Source organism: Cervus elaphus, chromosome 21 (genome assembly GCF_910594005.1).
Source record: "Cervus elaphus chromosome 21, mCerEla1.1, whole genome shotgun sequence".
In the NCBI taxonomy this organism is placed as follows: Eukaryota; Metazoa; Chordata; class Mammalia; order Artiodactyla; family Cervidae; genus Cervus; species Cervus elaphus.
This window is the reverse complement of record NC_057835.1, coordinates 11,701,264-11,724,094: the sequence shown is the minus strand read 5'-3', so window position 1 is coordinate 11,724,094 and position 22,831 is coordinate 11,701,264. Positions and strand designations below refer to the sequence as shown.

At 47.9% G+C, this 22,831-nt stretch overlaps 1 protein-coding gene across 2 annotated transcripts in view; it reads right to left on the bottom strand.

Annotated features, from left to right (window-relative positions):
• ZFAT (zinc finger and AT-hook domain containing) overlaps positions 1-22,831 on the bottom strand; it is a 141,568-nt gene that overhangs the window by 15,965 nt on the left and 102,772 nt on the right. For both annotated transcript variants that reach the window (XM_043879305.1, XM_043879307.1), the window contains 4 exons: positions 21,582-21,720; positions 11,724-11,842; positions 4,961-5,087; positions 2,050-2,180 (listed from right to left, as the gene is read on the bottom strand). In XM_043879305.1, the coding sequence (XP_043735240.1) occupies positions 2,050-2,180; positions 4,961-5,087; positions 11,724-11,842; positions 21,582-21,720 (516 nt within the window). The remainder of the gene's footprint in view (positions 1-2,049; positions 2,181-4,960; positions 5,088-11,723; positions 11,843-21,581; positions 21,721-22,831) is intronic.

Here is a 22,831-nt window from a genome sequence, read left to right as displayed (position 1 = left end):
CAAAGTGGCTGGGTCTAGCTAGGGACTCCACAAGCCCTGATACAGACAAGGACTTTCAGAAGAGATTACGGGGCATACTGAGGACGCAATCTAACAAATACAAAGAAAAGCTGAGAGAGCGTTTGGCCCAGAGTCGTTATGAATCGGCTCCCAACAATGCAGAACATGCGGCCCCTGCAGCCTGAAATAACAAACTCCTCCTGTCCCGTCTGACCTCTGCCCAGGGTCTCACTGAGAAAGAGCATCCTAACGGAGGAGTACAAACATGTGGAGTATCCAAACGATCATCTAGATGCACTAAGTCTTGTCTGAGGAGCCGGAAATCCAGAGCTGAACCCGCATGCACTAATTCCGCTGGGAGCTCCCTAGCCTGAACTCCCTGCCTGCGCTGTGGCCTGGCCCTGGACGCACCTCAGGGTGGGGGTGGGGGGCAGTCGGGGGGCAGCCCTGGGAAGCCCACCGAGTCATCGGAGGCAAGTCACAACACATCGCGCAGGGAGAGGACAGCCGCATTAAGAAATTATTTGTTATTTGCCGAGAAAACCTTACCCTTCTGCTGTTACCTGTTTCACGCTTCCTTCTTGTTATCATCACACTTGGCACCACAGGGACAGCAGAATTTGGATCGTTCTAGTGAAGCCCACCTCTCCCAGGTCTCGGGACAAACGTCAGTGCCCTGCCCCAGCAACCCTTTATGAAACAGCCCCCAGCCCCCACTTCCTCAGCCTCCGTCCCTCCCCCTTTCTGATTTTTCTTTTCTCCACTGCCCTTGTCCACAGTTTGACAACCTGTCTTACTTATCTTTTTCCCACCAGGGTAACCACTTTGATGGCAGACGTCGCTTCTCTCCTGGAGAGCCAGCAATGAGAACACTACAGCCACTTACTAACACTTCCTGCGTGAATCGCTGAAACAATGGATAACCGTGCAAAATGCTACGGTCTGCCATTCAACTTTCTCCACGAACTTGAACTTCAATTCTAAACGGCACACCCTGGGTCGGCCCTTTTTCTGACGTGCTTGCTGTGTTGGTTTTCTTAAGCATTTTCGTAAGCCAGCTTACAAGTCTTGTACGGTGAAGCTGGAGGCAGTAGAGAGAGAGGTACGGACAGACAAACAGGATGACTTGATCATGACGCACACCGCACCCTAACAGATGGTGAAGCCTCCTCTGAGGTTAGGAGGAGAGGAAATGAGCCAGACGGTATAACAACTCCAATAAATGGAGTAACTTTTACTCACAGAGTGGCCATCCTCTTCCCATCGGTTCAGTTCAGCCATCCTCTGTGCTGATTCTATCAAGTGATGTTTAGTATTTAAAAGGCCAGGCCCCTGGAAGCCCTCCTGGCTCCTCTGGCGGTCCCCACGGCCTCCATGCTCCACTGACTCGTGCCTTAGGCACTGAGGCTGCTTTTGACCACAGATGTGTCCAGACCCGTCCACACCACGCTCGTTTCACTCAGGGATTCCTTTCATTGAAAGGAAAGGAATGAAGTTTCCGGCACTTCATTCTGGAAGGGGTGATGCACCTTCCTCAGGATCACGGCCCGGACATATGGAGCTCTTGCAGATACAATCAATCCCATAACAAGAGGAAGAGAACAGGACCTCCCTAGTGGTCCAGGGGTTCAGGATCAGCCTGCCAGTGCAGGGGACAGGGGTTTAACCCCTGGTCCAGGAAGATCCCAGGTGCCGCGGGGCAACTAAGCCCGCGAGTTCCAATGACTGAGCCTGTGTGCTCCAAAGCCTGTGCTCCGCAACAAGAGAATCCACCGCAGTGAGAAGCCCTCACACCAAAACTAGAGAGCAGCCCCTGCTCGGTGCAACTAGAGAAAGCCCAGCCACAGCAACGAAGACCCAGCACAGCCAAAAATGAATGAATAAATAACTTAAGAAAAAAAAAAGAATAAGAGAATGTATGAGACTAGATCAGTTTCACTCCAAACTCCCCGTCGGGTAGGTCAAAGCCCTGAAAACCAAAGCGGGCAAGGGGCAGAGGCTGCGTGGCAGTGTGAGGAGGCGTATTTAAGGACAAGGGGCGGGTCCTACCTGCTTCACGACCGTCACGGTGCCTGGCGCCATGGCGACCACCGAGGCAACAGCGGCTGCATCGTGGGTCTCGCTGCCCAGCTCAATGATCTGTTGGAGGATGTTGACGGCCGTAGGGTCAAGTCGGTCACCTGAGCGGGAAGAAGCAAACAGGAGACAGTTACGTCCAAGGGCGGTGAAGGTCACTGAATGCAGAAGCAGCCCTTCCTATAGGCCACAGTTGGGTGGTGCCTTCTCCAAGGATGCACGCGGTCTCATTAAGCGCTCACTGTGACCACAGAAACAAAGTGTGTGGTACGTCACAGCTCACGACACACTCCCTGTAAGAACGTCTCCAAACTCCACACAACCTGTGAGGGATGACACTGTGATGGTATATCCCCACTTTATAGATTAGTTGCTTCACTGCAAAAAATCGAAGAGACCTGCCTTGGGCCATCGAATCGGCTACATCACAAGGCTAGGGCTCAAGCCTGGATGTCCTGAATCCAAACTTGTGGACACAGGGCTGCCTCTTAGAACGGAACTCCAGGGAAGCACACCGCAGGGCTGGTTTCCCTCCAGCACGGTGGCAGGCGGCCAGTGAGCGTGAGCCAGTTACACGGGATACGGGCAGGACACGTGAGGACATCCCAGTCATCAAGTTGGTGGTCCATCAGACTTCTAAACCAATGGCAGCTCAGGTTCTCTTTTACTCATCTCAGAAGCCTGGAATCGACATCATCAGGACAGCTACTTACTGAGGGCACCCTGCCTGCTCTCGCCATATGCTTGGCCATCTGCGACTCTCCTGAACACGCCACTCTGACCCCGATCGTTAATTCACCAGGAGGGAAATTACTGCCTGGTCTCCAGGTTAGCATAATAGTATGAAGTCTCCTCCAGTGTCTACATCCTCCTGGACAGCTTTCTGCGGGCCTTGTTCCAACGTGAATCATTAAGAGATGAGAGAAGGGCATTCACTATGTTCTACACGGAGGGTAGGACATGGCATACGACTGAAGCAATGACATGGGCATCTGCTCACCAGGCACAGGCCTAGCGTCCCCTGCACACAACTCACACACAGACACACACACACTCCTGGGGCGGGGGGGCGTGCCTTGCAGCCAACCATCCTAAACAGCCAAACACTAAACAAAACACTGACCCTTAAAAAAATGCACGGAAGTTAAGATTCTAATTCTTCATCCGTTTCCTTTGTTAATGACCATTTATCAAGCCCCAAGATTCAGCCAGGAACACAGTTCCCCGTGGGAACACAAAGGCCTAATGCTGCCTGCCCGCTTCTCCTTCCGGGGCTCGCAGGTGACCGAGATAGACGGTAAGCCACTGTTTCCAGCCCCTGGTCAGTTCCATATCAGGGGGGCAACTAGGAGCTCTGCAGGACAGTCAGGTGGGCTCCCGGGAGGTGACACACAGCCTGAACCCTGAGGATGAAGATGCCGTTGCAAAGAGAAGTACTGGGAGGGAGAGGAGCAGACTCAGTTCATGCTCAGACATGTAGAGTCTGGCCCAGGCGGGCACAGCTCCGAGGTGGCCAGAGACGCGGTGTAGGCAAGCCAGGACCCAGAGCTGAGGCCCAGCTGCAGCGCCTGCGTCATTTCCTAACAGCCAGGAGGACACGTGGAGAACCTGTCAAAGGAGAGAGGGAGCGTGGGAGCGAGGGAGGGTGTGTGTGGGGGGCCCCGGCTGGCCTGGCCGGGCGTGAGCACTCGCTGAAGTCACTGCACGTGAGGGAAGGAAACGCGGGCAGACGCGGCGTCAGCTCTGGGGACCGCGCTGACAAGGGGACCCGGACACCCTGTCCGCAGGGCCTGCCACTCTCACAGGCTGCGGCTCCCTCCCGAGTCAGCCCAGTGCATCGGGCAGTGAGCACAGCGCCGGCCTCGGGTCTTCTCCAAAGAGAGCGGCCCACAGGACTGTTCTGTGCACCCTTCTTACCACCTGGGGCTGAGGGAATAAGAGCTCGGTGAAAGGGTGAGCTCCCATCTCCTGTCACCGTCTGACTTCACCGCGCGCTTCCTCTCATCCCGCCTGCCTGACCTCTGCTCCCCCCATACACAGAGCACTGCGGCACCCTATATTAACTTGTCTTCTGTTCCTGTTTTTTAAAGAGCATTAAGAAAAAATGTTCTCAGCCCAATGTCCCAAGTGCCAGTAGGCTGGCTCAGTGATTTGTTTTTTAAATTGATCTAACATTGGACAATGATGACATCTGACATGAAGATCCTGATTTGGGGCTTTTCAGAAGAACTGGGCAGCAGACAGTCCTGGGCCCACAGATCCGTAAGGGGCCATTAGGAAGGCCGGCAGACTGGCCCTCGGTCTCAGCCACATCCCCTGTCTGCCTCCTGTAGACCCTGGAACAAGCGCCCCGGAACAGACGACTCCAAGGGAGCCTGAAGCAGGGATGGTGCTCCAACAAGAAGTTAGGAGACCTAGATTCCAAGACCAGCTCCAACACCTAAGTAGTGGGTGACCCTCAGCCAACCATTTACAAGGAGGAAGTCTCCTGCCTCTTGTGAAGTGAGGACTATAAGACCTGTCTTTCCACACTCTGCTCAGAGCCGTGATGAGTCTACGGCCATACCACCATGAACGCGCCCGATCTCGTCTGATCTCGGAAGCTAAGCAGGGTTGGGCCTGGTTAGCACCTGGAAGGGAGAGACGTGATGATACGCGTGGACATCCGGCAACACCATTTAGCGGCACCACTTCACTTGCAGCTCTGTTCTAGAACACTCTGCAAGAGATCTCTACCTCCAAGCCTGACAACTAGACCACTCCTGAGGGCACAATGCAGCTGAAGGAGATCAACTGACGGACATCACTCGTTCACAAGTTCATTCATTCATTCAGCCTGTCAAAGACCAGCTCTAAGGTGTCGGGAGGCCGGGGGCACTCTCACCGCTCTCCGAGGTGTATCTCAGGTCCTGGAGGGCGGCCACGGCTGCCTGTGTGCCCTGAACGTCCTCTTCGGCTTCTGCGATGTGCAGGTACTGGGTGGAGGGCTCCTCGGGAGTTTCTGTTGCTGGCTAAACGAAAACACAAAATCATCGATGGGACTGCCTAGAAGATCCCCTAGAAGGTCCCCAGAAGCCCCGGAATAAGGGATTCAGACAAAACAAGCACACACCAGCAATGTGTCTGCAGCAGCTCATTTGCCTGGCACCCCTGAGACACCAGCACTCCGATAAAAACCCATTTCCCAAAGAGGAAACTTCTCTGTGCCACGTGCCGAGACTTTAAAAACCAGCTTCGGAGGAAAGCTTCCCGCGACGCGTTCTTGCCACAGGGAACAGAGGATGTTGTTCACAATGAGAGATGAGACGCGCACAGAGAGACTCTCCTGTGTGCTCTGCTCGGCCCACTGCCACCAACACTGCTCTGACCCCCTGTGCCCGGGGCCCCCTGCCATGAGGTCACGAGGGATGCACGGCCATGCTGGCCGTGGACGGGAGGAGAGGACCGGTCACCACACAACATCTGGCCAGCTTAGAGCACGGGTCCCGGCACACAGCAAGATCTCAGCAGATCTCAGCTACTCGTGCAGCCTGCGGCTCATTTTATTTTTACAGGATGGATATGACAAATGCAACTGACCAGAGAAGATACACCTGTGCAGAATCAGGACCCCACGAGAGAAGGAGATGCCAAAGGGACATTTACAGAAATCTCACACCAATGAGGAGAAGACAGGTGGACATTTCACAAGAACTAGATATTCATAATCACCTCTTCCTGGCACTGGAAGGCAGGCAAGCATGAATGTCACCAAAACAGAAGAACAAAAAGAAGATTTTACACACAATTTATAGGAGCCAAAGTTATCACACTCTGTAAGCACTTATCAGCTATTCACAAAGGCTCAGAATAGAATGTGATTATTCTTTTATAGCCAAGTGGTCAAGTTCATTTAGTTCATTCCCAGCCTGACGTTTAGTAGACACCCAATGAGTATCTGATGAATGCATAAAGGCACAGAAAGAAGCATGGTTCCTTATAAGTACCATTAGGCAACATTTTGGCCAACGTGGACTGGATCTCAGCCTGTGATGAACAGGAAGGGTGTGGTACGGCTCCCCCGCTTTGGGGTACTCTCTGTAATAACCAGCTGTGGGAAGGGGTGCTTTACAGGCACTCCAGGGAGCCTGGCGATAGCCTGACTGCTAGAACAGGCAGCCTGTCACCACTCGGGGGCCACCCCTGGCCAGCTTCTTGGCTGCTCAACTGTCGCACTTCTGGAGTCTAGAGTGTGACTTTGTGTCAACTGTATGTGTAGAGTCACAGCTCTGCTGAAGGTGTCGAGATCTGTAAGAAGCCAGGTCTTCAGCGGAGAGGGGCATGACTGCATGAACAGAAGCACCAGCTGGCCAGAAGAGATGCTGTTTACATCAGGAACTGGCATTACGGGTCTATCTCTTAACAGACAGCAAAGCCCTGCAAGTGTGGACTCGAAGCACCAGAGGACTGAGGGTTTCCGTAGATGGGCATGCGATGGTGATGTTGCTGACACCATCGCCGCCGCCCCTAACCGCGGTGGCTGTTTACCACGGACCTGCCAGGGACTAGACAGTAACCCTGGCATTTCATACATCCTGTATCCCAATCCTTTTGACCTCTTGAGTGGCAGGAGTCTCACTGTAGACATCAGAACACAGAGGTCACAGAGGTTCAATAAACAATGGATCAAGGTCAAACTGTTTACAGGAAGAGCCAGGAAATCACAAGAAGTCTGTCAAAGTCCACATTCCTTAAATTTTCTTAGAGAAAGTGTCAAACATACACAAGACGGAGAAGCGAACCTCCATGCTCACATCACCACTTCAACAGTCATCACCTCATGGCCAGTCCTGTTTTGCCGATGCCCCCACCACAGTCCACACAACTGCCCTTTGATTTTGAAGCAAATGCAGATGTCATATCAATTTAAATATTTCAGAAGGCACCTCTAAAAGATAAAACTCTTTCAAACCAGAACTACAACACCACCGTCACACTCAGAACACTTAACAGTGATTCCTGAATGTCTTCACATACCTCAGTGGTGTTCTAATTTCCCCGATTCATTTTTTCACAACTTAATCCTACAAGTCATACTTAAGTTACTGAAATCCATATATTAGAACCGTCTGATAAAAGTCTCATAAGACTGGCATTTATAGGCTCTCCTTCCACTCTGACTTTCTCCTCTGCTTATCATTTCACTGTGAAAAGTGGTCACTTGCCGTCAGTTTCCGACAGCCTCTGCCGTCTGCACCACCTGGGGATCACTGAGTGTGTTCCCCGCCCACACTGTATTCCCCGTACACTGACAGTCAGACGCGGAAGCTTAATCAGGCAACCAGTTCCCTTTACAGCAGCAGGACTCCACGGTAAACTGTGTACTTTCATCAGGAGACACTCCGTGATGGAGCGTCTCTGAGCGTCTGCTGTGTTGGCAGGAGGCTGACGGCCATCGCTAGACCCATGATGCCAGTGGAGGGTTGTAAAACAGAGGTCACGTAAATCTTCACTGGTTGGCTGGAACACTTCTACACAAAGAAATCTCTCTCCTCCAACATTCAGTTATTCTGAGATGTGGTTTGTTTAGATGAGGTAGAATAATTGTTCGACTCTGAGCCTTACCAAAATAAGGATTTTATTTACCAAAATAGAGTTGATTCACTATTACTCTGCAAAGGAAACTAAGGAGTTTTCTCCCAGGATTATTATAAACTCATGGATTTAAACACATTTGATGTGCTTCACTCCAGTCTGCAAATACTAACAACAGCCTTAGAGTAATACTATCAACCACTGCTGGTGGAATAACTGGAGAACGGTATGTTTTTTTGCCAGTTCCTTTCACCCTTAGGTTCTAATCCACTGGGGAGGAACAATCCAATTTCTATCTTAAAATCTCTTAAAATAATTCTTCTCTATGTAGTTCTGCCATTGCTTTGACATACCATTTAGATCCTTGATTTCATTCTCCTCTCACTTTTCAGGGCTTGCTTTTTTAAAGTTCGATTTTGTTTTTATTGTTATATAAAACCAGAGTCAAATCTGCACAGTGGGTCTGCTAAGACAAGTTTAGGTTCTCTTCTAACCCCTCCATCTCATTATGTCTCTGCATTTTCTCCCTTTGAGCCCCTCCCCCTTTTTATAACTATTTGATTTTGAAATAATTTCGCATTTACAAAAGAGTCCCAGATATAACACAGGGTTCCCACACACCCTTCCCCTCCTGTTGACATCTGACATAACCATGGTAGAATGATTAAAACCAAGAAATGAACAGTGGATCAGTACCAATAACCAAACTACAAGCTCTGACCAGATTCCACTGGGGTCCTTTTACTGTTCCAGGATTTAATCCACAATTCCACCGTGCATGGAGTGCTCCTGTCTCCAGAGTCTCCTCCAACTTCCAACAGTCCTCCAGACACTTCTGAGAAGAGCCGGTCAGGTATCTGACCGTCAACATCATTGCACTGTTTGGATACATCTGATGGTTTCTTGTGATTAGGTAGGGGCCAAGGACTGTTGGAAGAGCACCATGAGGTGACGGACTTTCTGATCACATCACATCGTGGGGTACCTGATGTCACTCTGTCCTACTATCAAGAATTCTGACCTTGGTCGCGTGGCTAAGGTGGTGTCAGCCAGGTGTCTGAACTGTGATGTTACTACTTTTCCCTTCATAACTCATAATTATTTAGGGGGAGATATTTTGAGGTTACATCAATACTCTATTTCTCCTCAAAACTTCTGTTGACTAATTCTGGCATTCATCAATAGATCTTAGCTACTGTAATTATTACTATGGTGTTCGAATGGTAACTTTCTATTTCCCTCATTCTTTCTAGATTAATCAGAATTCTTCTGTAGGTAAGAACTGTTCCTTCTCCACTATTTGTTCAATCATTTATCAGTATGGATGCAGAGATATTTACTCTATGTTTTGAGTGATTTTTTAGTTCAATACTATCATGATTTACTTTGTTACTCAAATTGTTCCAGTTTGGAGCCGTTAGGAATTCTCTAGTGGATTCCCTGTTAGCTCAGCTGGTAAAGAATCTGCCTGCAACGCAGGAGACCTTGGTTAGATTCCTGGGTCAGGAAGACCTGCTGGAGAACGGATAGGATACCCCCCCCCCAGTATTCTTGGGCTTCCCTAGTGGCTCAGCTGGTAAAGAATCCACCTGCAATGCGGGAGACCTGGGTTTGATCCCTGGTTTGGGAAGATCCCCTGGAGAAGGGAAAGGCTAGGAGCTCTCTGGGTTGTCTCCTGTGTCATTTTGACATGTTTCTGTTTTACTTTTGTGGAGCACATGGTTGTTACTTTCTAAAACTACAAAATGCTCCAGGATCACCTTACGTAATTTCTGCCTCTGCCCTGAAGTCAACCACTTTTTCCAGGGGACCCTGGTCCTCTTCTTGGAGAATCCTGTTAGAAACCAAGACCTGGAGACTAGGCACGCTCATTGCCAGTTGGGGTCACTGTTTCTAGGCTCTCTAAGCACAAAAAGCTAAGAAATACATGCATGTATACTAACCATGTATACACATATATCTGGAATTATTTCTGCATAAATCTATTGGTGTGCACACACACACACAATCTTCACATACTACATTAATAGAGTTGTAATAAACAGCCTTGTGTAGACACCGTTCCTCATTTTTGTGAGTATAGCCTTGGGACAGTTTTCTAATGGTGGGATTGTTTAGTTAATGGAAAAAGAAGCGCATATGTAATTTCAGTAGATATTGCTAGATTCCCCTTCATAAAGGTCACACTGTTTTGCACTCCCACCAGCAATGTATGAGAATGCCTATTTACTCAGCCTCTCCAGCAGAGATGATGTCTAACTTGTGGATTCTTGCCAGTCGAATAGGTAAGAAATTCTGTCTCTGTCTAGTTTTAATTACATTTATTACATGTGAGGCTGATCACGCTTTCAGAGAGTCAAGGTCATTTGCATTTCTTTTTCTTCATACCTTTCTTATCTCTTGCATATTAGGCTGTTGATCTTTTTCATCAGTATTTCTAGAAGAAGCCTTTTACAACATTAAGATAGTCACCTTTTTTCTATGATACGACTGAAAATAGTTTTTTTTGTCATTTTGCCCCTCTATGAGTTCTTTTACATAAAATTTTAAAAATGTTTTTCATGTGGCTAATTTGTTTTCAATCTTTTTCCTAATTGAATCTGGATTTTAAGTTATAGTTAGGAAGTTCTCCACACTCTCAGGTTACAAATAGATTCACTTATGTTTTCTTCTGGTATTTGTAAAATATCTCTGTTTTCACATTTAAATCTCTGTTCTTTTGTTCTAAGTTCTCTCTCTATAAAAGCCATTGATTATTGTATATTGATGTTTTAATCTTCTGCTTATCATATGTAGTAGATTTTCATTCATTGTTAAGATTTTCAAAAACATAATCCTGTATCTACAGAGATATTTCTTCTTCTCTGATTCTTCTGCCTCTATTTACCCTACCTTGTCCAACATAGCAGCTGAGGCCTCCCATGATGTTAAAAGACCAGACCCCCTAGGGCATTCTCATCTTGTTCCCAAATCTAGTGAGAAACTTAAGATGCTGGCTTTTGAGCGGAAACACATATGTTTTTCATCTTAAAGACAGACGCATCAAATTCTGCTTTATTGACTGTTTTTAATCAGTGGATGTGGAATTTTGTCAAATGCCTTTTCTGCATCTATGAAGATGATCATTTCAGTTTTCCCTCTAGTTCTGATACCATGATGGGTTATGTTAACAGATTAACACATTCCCTCCCCCTGGACAACCCTTTCCCTTGCTTTCTGGAATAACCCCCACACGGTTGTTGGATTTGTTTCTGAGCCCTTACTCTTAACTGGAATAAACCCACTGGATACTCTGATATGACAGAAATGTCTCAGAAAGTGGTTCTCAGCTGAGGGTCATTTTGACTCCTGGGGAACACTGGCAACGTCTGTGCTTTCTCTCTGGTTTTCACAAATGGCTGTGCTAGTGGATCCTCGTGGGCAGAGGTCAAGGGTGCTACTAAACATTCTAAAATGCGGAGTGCAGCCCTCTACAACAAAGAATTGTCCAGATCATAATTTCAGCAGCACTGAGTTTGAGAAACTCCATCTCAGGTAAACTGTAATTTGGTAGTGACCCCTGGTACCTGAAAGAGAAACAGCTACTGGCTTACAAAAAACAGCTACTGGCTTTTACAGAACTCAGCCAGGAGCTGGTTCCAACATCTGATTGGAAAACAAAGGTGACAGGGAGGAGCAGCTGCCTTCAGCTGAGGGAGACGAAGACCTAAAATCAAGCAAGCAGGGCCCTTCTCTGCTCTCTGGGTGGGGACCAACAATATATACCCTGTCGTGCATTTTTCTTTCAGATGCAGTTTCTGAAACTGTGGATTCAAGATAACAGAAGTAAAAATATCAATGAGCCCGATGCAGACATTCATTCACAAACCAGTCTAAACACAACTCAGTGTAAGAAGTCACAACCATGGCCCGGACTTCACCCAGTATACCCCCATCAGATGAGAGACGGGGTTCGAAAAGATGTCCCAGTTTCCCACCAGAAAACCCACTGCTCCGAGGAACGGCACTGGGCTTGCCTGGTTTGTTGTCTGTGCTGAGCAAAGTCACGATCAAGACCAAGCTTTCAAATGTACCTCCCACTTGGGGTCTCCTTCGCTCTCCACCAGCTTCAGGCCGTGCTTGTTCTTCAGGTGCCTGTTGAACTCCCATTTGGTGCCGTAGACGAAGCTGCACACTGGGCACTTCAAACCCCCTGGAAGCACAGACACAGGTCAGAGAGCGCGCACAGCCTTCCGTCCGAACGCCCCAAGCCTGAGAGGGGCGTCCGTCTCCAGTCTTTGCTTTCAACTCAAGCTTCCTTCACTAGTGAACAGAATAGCAGCAGTTCAATATGCTTTTCAGAGCAGAGATTTTAAAACTTAATGCATTTCTTTTCATTTATTGAATCAGAATTTGCAGAGAATCTAATACACACTTAATATTTCAGGTGACAGAGAGTCAAGATGAGTAATATCATTCCTTTGGCCGAGTGGATAAAGTGGCTTAAATCATTTTTTCACATTTTTATTTGAAAATAATAAATAATCTAGAAAGTGAAAAATAACTGAAGAACAATGGTTGCTTTTCTCAATCTCTTTTGTCCTAAAACATTAAGGCAGAGGGCCAGATGCTCAGTCTCCTTCACGTCAGAAGTGAAGCCAGGTATATAAATCCCCACTTGTATATCCCCATAAAGGACAAATGAAAAAGCTGGTCACATCCTTGAAATGTCACTATTTATTTAACTGATTAAATCTGACACATATTCCAGGAAGTACCTGCGTGCTTTAATTAAGAGACTATAAAATTCTAGAATTAAAAAAAAAACAAAAACTGAAAGTCATACAAAGACTACCTATCTAAGATTTTATCAGAAGCAGTAACTAAATTTGGAGCTGGACAAAAATCATTTGCTTATTTGTTCATCTGAAGCACAGCTGGTTTACAGTGAATGCTGTCAGTTTCACCTAAGCGTTAGCACAGGGGAGTGACTGATCAGGACGTGCTCTCGGAAGCAGACTAGTCCCCCGGGAGGCTAGCTGTAGTCCCAGTGGTGCTGTTGCATCCAGTTCTTTGCGACCCCATCAACTGTAGCCCATCATCAGGTTCCTCTGTCCATGGGATGCTCCAGGCAAGAACACTGGAGTAGGTTGCCATTTCCTCCTCCAGGGGATCTTCCCAACCCAGGGACTGAACCCACATTTGCTGCATTGGCACGTGGGTTCTTTATCATCTAAGCCACCAGAGAAGCCGGGCATCAGGCCTCTAACCTACCGGACGTTGAGCAGGCTAGAGTCAGACCTAGTGCTATCAGCATCAGGCCTGCCCCCGAGGGGCCAGGGCAGTGAGATGGGAACAGAAGGCCTCTAACTGGTCTCCCACAGCCACTGTGTGTCTGCTCTCCACCCAGCACAACGACTGGTCCTAAAAACTCAGCTGAAATCACATCTCTCGTAGGTGTAAGCGCCCCCACCGGCTCCCCTTCACAGCCAGAACAAAATCCTAGCTCCTTGCTGTGGCCTCTGACCTCGCGTGGCCTCGTCCCTGCCGCCCTCCCCAGCCCCGTCTCCTCCCCTTCTCCCCCACCCCTCTCCTTCTCTGCCTTCTGCATTCGCCGAGCTCCTTCCCTCCTCCGGACACTGCGGCTGTCCACCTGTCCGCTGACTCGGCCCCTGGTCTCCGTCGGATCTGTGTGCTCTCCTGGGCCCTCCCAGCGTCAGCGTTTATCTGCTGCTCACTGGGGCCCTAAGGAAGGAGGAAGAGGAATTCTGTCCTGATGACAGGCTGTCTTAACAAATTATACAAGAACCAGACAGATCTCACGGGACACATCGCAGAACTGAAGCATCTCTTGGATGCGGCTATGCTGTGCCAGCTCCCCGAATCAACGCCTCGTCAGTGCAGGTTAGAGAGCACCGCTCTGTAACCAGGGCGGCTTGTCTATCACTTGAGGTGGTGGGCGGTTCCCCAGATGGCCACGGGCAGGAATGGCAGCCTGCCCAGGTGGCTGACGGCACAGTCCCTTGAGCCTCGGCCTCTCCACGCTGGGCCAGCACAGAGGAGCACGCAGGTGCGACAGAGACAGCGGCCAGAGTCAGCGCAGACAGTGGCCTGCGTGTGAGCACTCAGTCGCTTCCGCTGTGTCCAACGCTTTGCGATGCTATGGACCATAGCCTGCCAGGCTCCTCCGTCCATAGGATTCTCCAGGCAAGAATAATGCCATGCCTTCCTCCAGGGAATCTTCCTGACCCAGGGCTCAAATAAACCTGTGTCTCTTTTGTCTCCTGCCTTGGCAGACGGTTTCTTTACCGCTAGTGCCCACAGAGACTGGCAATGGTTACCAAATCCTGAATTTCTAGAACATTCTACAGAAAAGGCAGCTTAGACAGTTGTTTTCTGAAACTCAAACAGACTGCACTTTTTTAGGCAAAATCAAATGAGCTTGTTCTTTCTTGCCCAGAGGATAATTAAACTTAGTTCTTAATCTTCTTTGTTATTGCTTGTTCATCATCTAAAATGATGCATTTTCTTACAGTCATCTTTTAAAACCCTCCAAGGCACGAGAACCACCACCTTGTCTTTGGGTTAAGCTGACGCTGCTTCTATAAAGACTTAAAATGTGGCAATGAACACAAACAAACTACTGAAGGTTAAATTTAGGCTTTAAAATGAAACTAAGGATTCCTTCTGGGCTATTCTTCAATGGAAACTAATTTAGGGAGAAAAAACATCCTTATATCATGGTTAAATTAAAATTAATATGAGAATGCCCCCACATCAATTAAAACTCCCACCTTTATCACGGTGGCTTTAATTAAAGAACAACAAATGGAAATATGTAATATAGATGGAAGGTGTAACTGTGCCAGGTAATTGACATCAAAACTGAGAAAAATTAATTTTCATTTCAATTCATTAAATGCTTAGGCAACACTTGGCAAAGGTCACGGGGAGACCTAGTGAGTTTCCTTGCAGCCCTGATATTAAGTGCACCCCATAAAAACCACAACCCGCCCTCCCTGCAAGTTGCAATCTTCCTCACAAGGAAAGACGAACCAAGCCAAAGGACAGAATTTCAGGAGCAATTTGAAAACTCCATCATGGCATCTTTTGTTCTTTTTGGAATTCAATCTATTCTGGAGGAATTTCAAGTGTTAAACTATTTTCACTCCTTTGCAGTGGCTGACATTATTGAAAATTCAATTTCATTTTCAATAATATAACTCCCAGAATGGCATGGACACTTGGTTGGACAGTCAGGAGATCTGCACTTGTCACTTGGCTCACGTGACTCAGAACCACTTCCTTGAATGCTTGGGTCTTGGGTTTTTGGTTTTTTTTTCTCCTATGAAGGCAAAAATGCTAAAGCTTATATCCTTATAAAAGGCAGTGTATTAAGTCAGAAGAGAAATAGCATATGACATCCCTTATATGTGGAATCTAAAAGGAAATGATGCAAATGAACTTACAAAACAGAAACAGACTCATAGACTCAGAAAACAAACTTATGGTGGCCAAGGGGAAGGGGCCGTTAGGGAGTCGGGATGACCATGGACACACGACTACATTTTAAATGGATAGCCAACAGGGCCTATTATATAGCACAGGGAGCTCTGCTCAGCGTCATGTGGCAGCCTGGATGGGAGGGGAGTTTAGGGGAGGACAGATACACATACACGGATGGCCGAGTCCCTTCACACGGCTATATTTTAAATGGATAGCCAACAGGGCCGATTATATAACACAGGGAACTCTCTGCTCAGTGTCATGTGGCAGCCTGGATGGGAGGGGAGTTTAGGGGAGAACAGATAGACATATATGGATGGCCGAGTCCCTTGGCTGTTCACCTGAAACTACCACAACATTGTTAATCAGCTGTACCCCAGTACAAAATAAAAAGCAAAAAAAAAAGAAGAACAAGACAGTGTGGGGCCAGCAGAATAACAGGCTCCCTAGAGATATTCATGTCCTAAACCCTAGAACATGTGAAAATGAAACCTCAGGTGGCGGAAAGGATCTCAGAGGTAAGGATCAGGTAAGGGGCTGGAGATGGGGCGATTATCCTGCACCATCTGGACGGGCCCAATGTTATCACAAGGATCCTTCTCAGAGCAGGCAGGAGAGCAGACCCCAGCACCATCACCTGACAAAGAAAGGCTACCGGCTTTGGAGATGGAGGAGAGGCAGAGCCAAGGACTGCAGACAGCCTCCAGAAGCTGGGAAAAGAAGGCATCCTGCTCTTCAGACTCCAGAAGGAATATCTGGGAACCTGACTTGAGCCCGTGACACCAGCTTGGGCTCCTTACCTTCAGAATGGCAAGATAATAAATCTGTGCTGTCTTAAACCACCACCAACCGTGTGGTCATTTGTTACAGCAGCAATAAGAACCTAATACAGACGCTCAGGGGTGACTGGACCAAAGGCAGCTTAATGATCCACGGAAAGTGGACACAGAGGACTTTTATTTTATTAACATGTGAAACACGAAGTCGGACTTGGGGAAATACTGCAGACGGAAAACAAAGTGCATTTGACTCTGAGTCAGGCTGAGTCAGAGCTTAACCAAGGTCTCCCTCATCCCTTCTGGTCCTCCCACACACTTCTCAAAATCTTGGTGATCTGAGATCCTCTGGACAACCAGGGAAGGGCTGGAAAGAGAGAGAGAGGTCCCAGAGTCAGCCTTGGGCCAGGTTAGCAGTCAGACCTGGAGGCAAAGAAGTAAGACAAAGCAGACAGCTCCCGTGTGTGTAACCTTTCAGCACATCCTCATGTGATCTCGTGTGACCACCAGCAAGTGCAAACCAGTCCCCAACAGGACCACATCTCCTCTTCTTCCTCCTCCTCAACAAGTGCACAGTTGAGACTCACGTTAGGGGACACAGCCCACCCGTGGTGAGAAGCCAGATTCTGAATCAGGACCTGGGTCTGGCATGATGACCTGCACTGTGTAGCTGGGGTCCAGTCCTTTCTCCTCTCTGCACCTCCTCATTTTAAAATGGGAACGATGATGCCAACCTCATGAGAGATAAGGCAACATAGAAAATAATGACCAACAGCACAGCATCACATCACTGGAAGCATCTTAGGGATCTGAGCCCTAATAAAAACAATTTCAAAATAAAAATGTCCAAAAATCAAATAAAGGACTCTAGGTTAGCTGACTGTTTCTGGATTTTTTCTATACAATTTTCCCCGAATCTGGTGTGGAAGGGCTTCCCTGATAGCTCAGTTGGTAAAGAATCTGCCTGCAATGCAGGAGACCCCAGTTCGATTCCTGGGTCGGGAAGATTCCCTAGAGAAGGGATAGGCTACCGACTTCAGTATTCTTGGGCTTCCCTTGTGGCCTAGCTGGTAAAGAATCCACCTGCAATGTGGGAGACCTGGGTTCAATCCCTGGGTTGGCTGACAGTTTCTGGATTTTTTTCAATACTACTTTCCCTGAATATGGTGTGAAAAAACTAAGACATGAATGTACATCAAAGGTATGGATATACACGTTTACACTCTTAATATAACTGTTCAAAACAACACAAAGATTTCAGCAGATGCCACAAACTAAGCCTTCTCTGGCCCTCTTCCTCATATCTTTTTTTATCTCATTTACCTCCCCCCCTGCTCAATGACTCCTTAAAACAAGGGACCTGAGATAAGGTTCACCACCAGAGAGAAGCAGTGAACTTTTCTCCTATAGCAACATGGGGCCTGTTAAAAGGAGCGCATACTTTCTGTTAGAAGATCAGAACACGGAAGAGCTGCCCAGGCTTCATCCCCAACCCAGAATGACAACAAATGCCACCACATCCCAGTGCCTCGCACAGTGTGGGGAACACGATGAGATTAAGATACCCTGTGAAGAAGGCAATGGAATAGACACGATAAGGAACGTGAGCCATTTACCAGGCGCTTGTGACACGTCAGGCACCGTCTGGGAGCTTCGAGAAAAGATCTCATCTTTGCAAACTGATGCTCGGAGAAGCTGAGTAACTGGTCCCGGGGCCACAGTGATCACAGACGGGCTCCAGGGCTGTGCTCCCGACCCTAGACTTGTGCCAACATCCTGGGGCGCCTTGAAGGAGGGCCGTGAGGTCCCCGGAAAAGGACCAGCCCATCTTTACCAGGCCATGAGCTCTGGGAACAAGCTTGAGAGTTTGTGACGCTGAGCACCAAACACCTGATGCCTCTCACAACCTCTGGTTTTAGTGAACCAGCTCTCGAGCTGGCTTCATCGGGCTGTTTAAGAGGAGGAAAGAGGGAGGCCCACTGAAGCAATACAACAGGAAAATGTATATTTTGTGGGAAAATGCCTCAAATCCGTATTAATGAACAAGTGACTGGCAGAGAGGAATAAATAAGAGATTGATCTGCTTTCAAAACATCAGAAGTAGATAAAACACAAGCAGGGGATAAAGCATTTACACAGCATTCAGTACAAGTCTGACTGCCAGGAAAGCGCTGGCGTCCGAGTGCCTCTGGCTGAGGCCCAGCTGGCACGCGGCTGGCACACGGCCTGTGCCCCCAGGACCAGACGTGTGCTGGAGCCTGTGGGGACCAGCTCAGTAGCTGTCTGGGCACATCCCCGCCCAACTCAGCGATATCACATGGGAAGCTTGACATTGGCCCTGGTGGAAATACTCACAGCACAGAAACTGGAAAATGCTACAAATCAGCACCCCATCCCCCGCCTGGGAAAGCCAGCTGGTGAACATTTCTAAAACACGACGGGCAGATGCCCCAGCAGCCTCCACTCCAGGGCTCGTGGAAAAGGACCCAAACTGCAGGGAAAGCACCACAGTCCCTTCCATGAGAAACCTGCCCGAAGCGGAAACCTCAGCCTTTTAGGTCCTCTCCCCGCCTCCTCTACAAAAGTGCTTGGGCCCCCTCTGCAAACCCCTGAGCCTGGGGCAGAACCATCCTTCTCAGCAATCGATGGCTCCCGTGTGTCACTATTGCAACACAGCGGATGGACAAGGAGTCCCTGCACTTGGTTTCAGGAGACTGCAACATCATTTTGAGAAAACTACATTTATGATTTTTTACATTTTTTTTTAATTTTAGAAATACTTTTTAATTTACTTATTCAGAGGATAATTATTTTACAATATGTTTCTTCCATACATCAATATGCATCGATCACAGGTATATGTGTGGTTTTTTATTATGTCATTTTAAGACCTATTCCTCTATCTCAAAAGAAGAAATTATAAAGTCCCAGGAAAATAATTTTTGAGGGGTTGGTAGAAGAGGAAAATAAAAACAAACAAGGATGGGGAGAATTACATGAAATTAATCAAAAGAAAATGAGAAAAGTCCCAGTGAGTGATCCCAAACGACTCAGCATTATAGTCCTATTTATTCAGCCCCACCTCTCCCTCTCTCCTTCTCTCCCTCAGATGCAAGGATAGAGAGAGCGGTGTGCTCTTGAGGGCTCTGAGCTGCACTAACCCTTAACCAGCTCTCGGATTTCAGGGAGAGTTCTCCTGCCAAGACACAGAGGCATGGTGTCTCCTATGAGCCAGAACACATTCCATTGCTTCCTTCCACGTGAGTCTCTTGATGGAAGCATAGCAAAAATAAATAAATACACACATGATGGCCAAAAATAGCCCTGCAAAGATTAGAAAACCCAGGGAATGCCAACTGATTATAGAGCAAGTTAGAAAGTTAACTTAGGGCATGAAGAAAATGTAGGGCATGAAGTAACTTGACTTCAGCACATTTTGTGCAAGGTAGTAATGAAAGTCTGAAAGCAGGGAACTATGACAGAGGCATCAATCAGATCCCCACACCTGTCCCAATGACCAAGTAAACGTCTATTTCCCGCCAATCCAGCCTAAGAGTGTGAACGATGTTGAAATGAATCGCTAGCCCTGTACTCCAATTATTTACTGTGACTTGAAGGCAACCTAGGAGAAGGGGAGGACAGAGGATGAGATGGTTGGATGGCATCACCGACTCGATGGACATGGTTTGAGTAAGCTTTGGGAGTTGGTGATGAACACGGAAGCCTGGCGTGCTACAGTCCATGGGGTCAAAAAGAGTCGGACATGACTGAGTGACTGAACTGAACTGAAGGCAATCCACCCTCTCTTCTGTGATTCCTGGACAGCGGGGTCCTCAAAAATGATACACCGGCTCTAGAAGCCTTAGCATATTTTAAGAAAAAAAAAAAAAGAAAAAGAAAAGAATGCAAATGTACTAAGTGCCAGACACTCAAGTGTTCTTGTTTCATCCTCCTGTGATCCTGTGTGATAGTGGCTGTGAGCTCCAGGCAAGGTTCGAGGCCACTGGTGGAGGGTGGGTAACTTGCCCTAATGGCAACACTCCAGCCTGCCCTCCAACTCCTAGAAACTGCCTTTAATGCCAACACCAGGCACATGCCCCCATTATCCCAGATGGATGACTTAAAATTATCCGAGTTTTCTGCTGCTCGTCTATTTCTGTACATAAGCCCTGTCACCGGAAGTGCTGAAGGATACAGTCAATTTATTTGTTTTACATTAGGACACCTTTCATGGTGCTTACAGCAAGTAGAGCTTCAACCACCAGGGATGGTGGGGGAGGGTGGGAGGTTTCTAAAATGGTCTTCAGCTTCAAAGAGTCACAGGATCCAGGAAAGAGCAACCACTGATGCACTGCACACTGCAATCATTTTTCAGCTGAATTACCGGAGCACAGATATGAATACAACAGCATTTCTATGTAGCAACAGCACGTGAGCAAAACCCTCGCAAATGGAAATGTGACCATGTTTTGAAAAACCCCCAAACTTTTCAAAGATATTAGAGTTTTCATTCATTCTCTTTAGTTTAAATGTTCTAAATCATTTCTTCTTTTCAGGAGGACCATGTAATCTGAGCACTCACATATTTATAGGTTAAGAATCCCACCCATAAATGTGCTTAATATAGTGCTATTTATAATTGCAGTAAAAGGAAAATCTAGAAACCCTACAATGTTCAACAACAGGAGTATGGTTAAATATAAAGTAGGGTGGGGCTTTCCTGGTGGTCTGGTGGTTAACAATCTACCTTCCAATGGAGGGGACAGGGGTTTCATCCCTGATCAGGGAAACTAAGATCCCACATGACTCAATCCCATGTGCCCAACTACTGAGCCTGTGTGCTGCAAATGAGACACAGCGCAGCCAGAAAAGCAAAGTAAATGAATATTTAAAATAAATAAAGTGGGGTGTTCCCCTTCAATGCTGTACCGCAAAAGCCCTGAGAAGTTGAAGTAGGAAGACGGCATGGCAAAGGAAAACAAACTGTGCGTGTTAACCAACGTTAAGTAAAGAAAGTCAGCCACGAACTTTCATTTGTGCAAAAAGTGTGCATGGACTAAGGACAAAAGGCCACACAGTTGACCCTTCGAACCCCCAGGTTCCTTATCCTGTGTGGGGCTGAAAATGCAGACACCAACTGTTCTCTGCCATTTTACACAAGCCACTTGAGCATCCTCAGACGGTGGGATCCATGAGGGTCCTGGGACTGAGCCCCTGCTGATAACAAGGGACGACTGGGAAGGGTGGTAAAATGTATCACTTTTTTAGTTTAAGATTTCCATCAAAAGTGAAAGTGTTAGTTGCTCAGCTGTGTCCAACTCTGTGATCCCGTGGACTGTAGCCTGCCAGGCCCTCTGTCCATGGGATTCTCCAGGCAAGAACACTGGAGTGGGTTGCCATTCCCTTCTCCAGGGGATCTTCCTGACCCAGGGATTGAAACCAGGTCTCCCATACTGCAGACAGATTCTTTACCGTCTGAGCCACTGGGGAACCCCTACGGTTTCCATTAAGGTTGCTGTAATATGGTCCTGGCCACAAGTAACACTGACGCTCACTGAGAAGAGAAGGAAGCGAACAGCGATGACCAGGAACGCGCGGGCTCTGCTGAGGGAGGTCGCGGAGCTGCCCCGGGGGGCGCGGCCGGGCACAAGGGCGCAGCCGCTCGCCTACCTTGCTGGATGAGCGCGTCGGCCGCCAGCTCCCCAGTGCCCACGTTGCTGTACTCCTCGTTGGGGTGCTTCCGGTTGTAGTGCCGCTTCAGGGAGCCCGAGATGTTGCATGAGTAATGGCAGTGGGCGCAGCGGAAAGGCTGGGGGGACAAGGAGGAGGGTTAGGGCCAGGCCAGCCCCTGTGCCATCAGCCTCCAGGGGAAGGAAGAGGCCCCCCAACCCCCACCCCGCTCCTCCTCCTCAACTCCCCCATCCGTGGAGCAGGCACTTCCTGGAAGGCCTGCAAGGAGCAGACCATGCCTCGGGAAATGCTCCAGGAAAAGGCACAAACCTGGGGTGGCCGAGTCCTGCCTCTGCAGGGAACCCCCCAAGTGACTGGGCAGGAGTCCCCAGAGCAGGAGGTGACTCTGCTAAACGAGGCTGCTTTCATATCGTTCTCTGTTGTTCACCCCAGAGTTTATATTTCTTGTTCAAGAAGAAAATCACAAAAAATTCAACACAGGAATCTATCACTTTTTTTTTTTCAAGTGAATGCTATTCAACTAACTCCCCTTACCATTAATTCTGACGTACTTGCCTTCCTCCGTATAAGCGAGTTCTATGAAATTATTTTTGGAACATCAGCATTTGCGTGGAAATCAAAAAGAACAACCAAAAAAATGCTCTCCTGCCAGTGCTGGGTGGTCAGTGGGCACAGAGGCAAGAGGGGCAATTAAAATAAGAAATGGTCCTATGAACCTAACTTCAGGCTCAAGAGCCAATTCCATCCTTCTTAGAGCAAAGCAGATAAACTGCCTCATAAGAGTTTCAACTCCATGTATTTCCCCACGCCTGCTCCTTGGTGGAATTGCTAATGAAAAGAACTCCCAAAACGTTTGAGTAGATAGGTCAAAAAATGGGCAGGTGAGTCCAAAAGAGAACTCAAGTTTCTGAGCTACTGATTTCTATGAAAATCTTCAATTCTTAAAGCCAGAAGGGACGCTTTCAAAGACTGGCTGTGACCAAACCTCCCTCCGTGATGAGACAGCCTTCTTTCATCTCTGACGTCTGTAATCTCAGCCTTTGTTACAGGCACGGAGGTCAGCCCCCTGGCCCCCTGCACTACTGAACGGCTCCAGGGTTTAGGAGGACAAACCTTTCCATCTATTCCATTCCCTGGTACCATCATCACCTTTTACAGGAATTCAATCACTACCTAACATCTTCTTGGGACCCTCTCTCCCTAAACAATGTGGCTGAGCCGCATCTGGG